Consider the following 6,210-nt stretch of genomic DNA (forward strand, 5'->3'; position numbering starts at 1 on the left):
CACAATAAACACAAAATCTGTTGCTTACTGCCCACATGATTAATCCAGGATTAAAGCACATGCTCTTTGGGGACTATCTAATTGCTTTCTTGTAGATACAGATAGAACTCCTGTTCATTGATAAAAAAATCTGGAAGCTGCTTTTTTTGAAATGGCCATCTCCCTCGCACACAGAGAGGTGTATAAAAACATTTACACTCTGAGAAGTTATTCTCATGAAAAGCAGACATTTTAAAAATCCAGTGGATACTAATTCATCCCATTTATAAGGCTTAATTGCTGTTTGTGTAAATGAACAAGAAATGAGTTTTAACTTCTCTGGTCAAGTCCAGATGATATTTTGTGACACACGCCCGAGCCCTGAGATCAGATTTCAGAATCCCTGCATACAATTCCTAATCACAGAGGTGATAATGTCGGTGTTAGGCTGTAAAAATTCACAATGTCAGCTAAAGAGGAGGGGGAAATGTAACCTGGAGACTATTCCAGAACATAAGATTTAGTTAATGCAGTGCTGGTGTTTGGAAGTCATGGGTGCCTCTGGAAATTTTCTACTGCAGGCATCAGGCACACACAGATCCTTTAGCTTAATTTATCTATTTGTTTGACTTTTAACTGTGTCCAGTGGAAAGAAATTAATTTTCACTGTATTTATTATTCCTGAACGACCCACTAAACTTGTAAACAGGCTCCTCCTGTATAACCTTCCTTCCTCCTCTCCAGTCGCTGAGTGATTAATATATTTAGCAAAAGTATAAGTAACAGGAAAACCTTCTTTAAGATCTCTCAGTAGATCTGAATTCCCAAATCACACAGTCCAAGAGTTTTTCCTGTGCTTCACCTAATAAAGTGATTTTTAAAAAAATCAAATCCTGACTCTAAGTACAGTCAAAGGGAATAAATTTAGGCCGACAACTCTCCAGATAAATGAATCCTTAAATGTGTCACTGTGCAAACTTTTAATGGAGAGCAAAAGAAGGCGATGTCTCTGACTAGAAGTCATAAATGGGAATTAAAACACAGAGATACCACCAGTACAAGCTCTGCTCTTTTACCTGATTTCACATTCAGCTCTGGGACAGGATCATTTTTGCTGGGAAGCAGCTGAGCAAACAGGGCTCATGTAATGAAGAATTATCAGTCCAACCAGGTAGGCAAATAAACAGATACACGGCTGCACTTTGAACACATTCCTTTAAGGAGCTCTGCTTCTCCTGCAAGCTTTTCTTTTGGGGTTTTGAATAACTCAAACAAAAAGGAATGCTCACCAGGCTGTCTGGGAACCACCCTGCCTGGTGGGGACAGAATTATTCTGTGTGGCTCAAAGAGCAGCAAATACCCCCTGCAAAGCTGAAAATGAAAACTACCTGCAAAGCTGAAAATAAAAACTACCTGAGTGGCAGCTGCTTCCCTAAAACCTCGGCATTCGCTGAGGGCTCCTGATTTCATGTCATAAAGAGAAAAAAAATAATACAAACAGCGAGATTTATAAACAGTGGTTTAGTACCGTTCAGCCTCGGGGTGATGGCAATGGTTGGTTGGAATAACATTCACCTGGAGGCCAACGAGGTGACCTGTGCAACTGGGTGGCTGCTCAGCCAGAGGCTGAGGGAGGTGGAAAAATTCCAAATTCCTGTGTCTGGGTTCCTGCCTCTCCTGCCTCCAGTTCCACAGGGGAATAAGAGCCAGCTGTGTGCCCTCCTTGCAGCTCCGTGGCTGGGCTCCAGTTAATTCACCCAGCCTGGAAGAGCAGGGATCAAGGTGTGGGAATGTGCCACAAAGGAAACTGCATCTCACTGTGAGTTTGGACTTGCAATACTAAGGGGATCTGCGATCAGGAGTGGCATTCTTTGGACCTCTACTGATTCTTTTCATCACAGATTCTGCTCTCAGCTGCACGTGTGTAAAAAAAGAAAAACCACCCCACCTAAATAAATAAACTTGTCAATTGTTGAACAGTCGAAGGGTGGGACAAAAAGTTGGTGTACATTACCTTGTATCCACTGCATGTCAATCCTGCATTCCTCTTGGCAAGGACACACTTCATTCTCAGGAAAAACGATCTCTCGATTTCATATTCTGAAAGGACAAACCACGCTGCTTATTTATTGCTGGAGATTTCCAAACTGTCCATAAAATTCCCCTCCATGAGTTCACAGAGGTGTTTATGTCTCAGCCTCAGCCCTTCTACTTCCCCACTCCCTGTCTGCCCTCAGGATTTATTTCACCTTTGTGTTAGAGTTCCCTGTGAAAGCTGGACAAGTCAACACGATTATATCTCCAAAATTCTGGTTTTACCACCCTTCACGAGGCAATCACCTTGTTTTTGAACAGATAATACCAGTCCCTGTTGGCAAAGGGAAGGAAAAGTGTCCTTTGGAGTGTAGATAAACGAAGATACTCCCCAAAATAATAACAGAGTGGGAAAAAAAGACAGTTCAGTGGGTTTGGAATAAACTGAGTGTACGTAGCTGGTCGTGCCCAGACCTTCTGGCCTCCATATGCAACGTTATTACCTGTTTCACTGACTTCCAAAACCGTCTTGGTAAGTTATTTTTAAACAAGTATCTTAATGGATAAACTCCAGGAATGTTTTAGTACTTTTTGTCGCTCAGGTACACACATATTTTCTGCTAAGGGTAAGTTACTATTATCTTTAATGTTAATTATTCCCCGTAACAATTCAGACACCATAAATAGTTCTGACTCTTTTTTTTTTTTTTTTTTTTTTTAACTGAAAATACAGTTTGGCAGAAGACAACTATATAAGGACAAGAAAGAGAACTCATCTGGTACATGTGTGAAGAGGAGAATCAGGGAAGCAGAAGAGTCCTCAGCTTTGCTGCAGTGTGTGTTTCCTCCTAACTCCCCATAAAGTTTCCACTGTCATCAGATGGAGTCTTGCTGTGATTTAACTGCTCAGTTGTGCATCCATCACCCAGTCAACCCCTCTTGGCCACACACCTGCACTGCTTTGAGCCTCACACCACCACCTGGAAACCAACTCCCTCTCTATAATATAAGTCTTGAGTTTAAAGGTCTGAAGATACAACCACAAAAAAAGTGGATTTAGAAAAGAGGAGAAAGAAACACTTCCTGAGTATTTGAATTTTCCATTTATCTCCCTAATGCAAATTAGATCCTTATGGGGAAAAACAGGCACTGGAATGAGTTGACACACCTGATGTAGAGTTTTAAATGCAAACTTACACCATTTGGTGGGAGGAAGTCACAGAGTACAGATTACTGCTGCTGAAACATGATCTCATGAGTGAAGAACGGATCTGGACATTGGGAACATCAGTGAGGTTCTTGGCTGCAATAGGGATGACCTCACACCAGCACAGCAGGGACAGGGAGCTGCTGGAAGATGATTCTCCTACGGAGATTCCAAAGGGCTGGAGCATCTCTGGGAGCAGGAAAGGCTGAGGGAGCTGGGGCTGTTCAGCCTCCAGAGCACACACTGAGAGGGGACCTCCCCCAGGTCTGTGGGGTCTGCAGGGAGGGGGCAGAGGATGGACCAGGCTCTGCTCGGGGGGGCCCAGCAATGGCACAAGAGGAATGGGCAGGAACTGATGCCCAGCAAGTTCCACCTGCACAGGAGGAAGAACTTCTTTGCTGTGCAGTGACCCAGCACTGAACAGATCACCCAGAGAGGGTGTGGAGTCTCCCCGCTGGAGATATTCCAGACCCATCTGGACACAATCCTGTGCCATGTGCTCTGGGATGGCCCTGCTGGAGCAGGGAGGTTGGACCAGACGAGCCCACTGTGGGCCCTTCCAACCCTACCCATAACGTGATTCTGGTTCAAGGTGCCCAGTGAATAATGTGCAAGTGCTCCATGGAATCTGACATCTGGTTTGCAGGATTGGAGCTGGGGAACACAAAAGCCACCACAGCGAGATCCTTGCGAGTGTGTTCCTGTGAGAGCATAAAATCTACGACCAAACCTCGAGGCTGACTCACTGGCAAGGGAAAGCAGAATCCCAGAATCATTTGGGTTGGAAAAGATCTCCAAGGTCATGGAATCCCCCCTGTGCCCCATCCCCACCTTGTCCCCCAACCCAGAGCACTGAGTGCCACGGCCAGGCCTGCCTTGGACACCTCCAGGGCTGGGCACTCCAAACCTCCCTGGGCAGCCCCTGCCAAGGCCTCACCACCCTTTCCAGCAACAAATTCCTCCTCATGGCCAAACCATCTCCAGGCCTGATGGAGAGGTAGCAAAATATGAAGGAGCAATAAGACCAAACCACTCACATAAAAAATTAAATGTGCAAGACTGTGAATGGTGTGACTTGGTGTTCATTTTGAATTAGTCTTCATATTAACTGGTACCTTCACCGGTGTGACCCCCACAGTACCCTCTGAAGTAGCAAAAGTGGGCAGCAAAGCAAAAAAAGAACTAAAATAAATTTGCAGTTGTAAAGCTGAGAAATAAAAGCCCTGATGTCCTGCTGGATGATAACGCAGCCACCAGCATAATGCAGAACTTCAAACATCACATCCAGGCTGGACCTGACGTAATTAGGATCATCTGCTCTGATGAAGAGGACGTGGGAAGGAAATGAGGTACTTAAAGGTTTAGCAAGCAAAGAGGGGGACTCTGAATATTCATTCGGGAGAAATCAGATGAGTTCTGAGCAGGGTGATTACTGAGGCAGCTGTCCTGCTGCAGAGGTTAATCACAAAATTGTGAGGAACAGGAGACGTGGGGGAACTCGGGGTAAAGCAGGGGAAAGCAAGCCTGTGGCACAAATGGTGAGCACCTGCTCTAAAAACAGAGTGGAGATGCCCAAGGATGGAGTAAAAGTCTCAAATCAGGGAAGACAAAAAAATGGTAAATATAAAATAAGCACTTCAGGCTTAAGTAAGAGGTGAATGTAATCAATTATTCTGAGAAGTTGTGAGTTTATCAACCAGAATGAAGTTTTGAAAAACTGGATAAAACAACAACATAAAGCATCTGGGCCTAGTAATGTAATTATTGATATCCCTGGTGTTTTATCAAGCAAAGGTGAAACACAGAGAGGATCTTGGGCTATCAAGAAGGTTTGAAACAGAAAAGATACCAGTGAAGTGCTGCCAGTTCTTAAGTAGTTAAAGGTCAAGAGATCTGTGGGTTAAGCACATAGATATGAAACTTGAGAGAACAGTGACCAGGAAAATGATATGAATAATAAAATGTCATGACTGAACCAGAATATTAGCAATACTGAAGGAAAATAGCCTTCTTAATTAGTAGAGAATATTCATACCATCTAATAACTGAAGTTTAACCACTGCATTTAACTATTTGTACATATTAACTGTGTAAATGAATTAGTGAAAGGGATGTTAACACCTCTTCTTTAAGTGTTCAGAAAACGTTCAAAAATCAGTGTAGAAACTATTTCTATTCATCAGAGAGAAAAGGTGACACCAACAGATTGCAGACATCCTTAAGGTCCTTTCCAACCCAACTGTTCTCTGATTCCATGATTCTGTGAGGTCAGAATCCACACCCATGTCCAAGATGTCCATTTCAAATCCACCACTGCTGTTTTTTCACCAAACTCCACATTTCCCATATCAGGTTCACAGAAGTATTTCTATTCTATGAATTATTCCTGTATTTCCTGGCCAGCTTGCAGAGCTCCCTCCCTGAAGCTCTGCTATGATGGAGTTGAGTAGATCCAGTAAAAGCCATAAATGAGGCAGAAAATAAATGGCATTATTTAAATCCCAGCTCAAACTTGTCCCTACATCCCCACAGAGCTGCAACACATCAACCTGGGAATGAGAACATAGAAAAACCCTGCTGGCTGTGGACAAACAGAAGATGTATTTCTTTCTCAGGGCACAAAGTCCCATTTCTCCAAAGTGTGTCCTCTCCAATAATCCCTTTCCTTTTCTTAGCTTGTCCATCATGCAACACACTTTGACTTCAAGAACAAAATGGCCTGTTTATATTCTACAGATTTGTATTTTCCTGCTCTCAGAAACAGAATAAATGCCACGGTAAAGAAAATGAGCCTCTGCTATTTTTGGGTAAAGAGTCTGTGCATTTGTTCACTCCTATTGCAAGACTGCCAAGAAGGATTCTCTGAGCCTTTCTGTGAAATTATGGTTAGCTTTCTGGGAGCCAGAATTGTCCATCCCTAGAGGAGCAACTCTGAAATTCATCTTTGCTTTCAGCTCCATCTTTTCATCTATTTTGAAAGAAAGCAGTCA

General features: G+C 43.3%; 1 protein-coding gene across 1 annotated transcript in view; it reads right to left on the minus strand.

Annotated features, from left to right (window-relative positions):
• LOC114071343 (single-minded homolog 2-like) overlaps positions 1-6,210 on the minus strand; it is a 56,187-nt gene that overhangs the window by 22,101 nt on the left and 27,876 nt on the right. Inside the window, exon 4 of the mRNA XM_027909159.1 lies at positions 1,994-2,079. Within this exon, the coding sequence (XP_027764960.1) occupies positions 1,994-2,079 (86 nt within the window). The remainder of the gene's footprint in view (positions 1-1,993; positions 2,080-6,210) is intronic.

This window comes from Empidonax traillii, unplaced genomic scaffold (genome assembly GCF_003031625.1).
Source record: "Empidonax traillii isolate 1590-97213 ecotype Southwest subspecies unplaced genomic scaffold, ASM303162v1 scaffold1969:size215142, whole genome shotgun sequence".
Classification (NCBI taxonomy): Eukaryota; Metazoa; Chordata; class Aves; order Passeriformes; family Tyrannidae; genus Empidonax; species Empidonax traillii.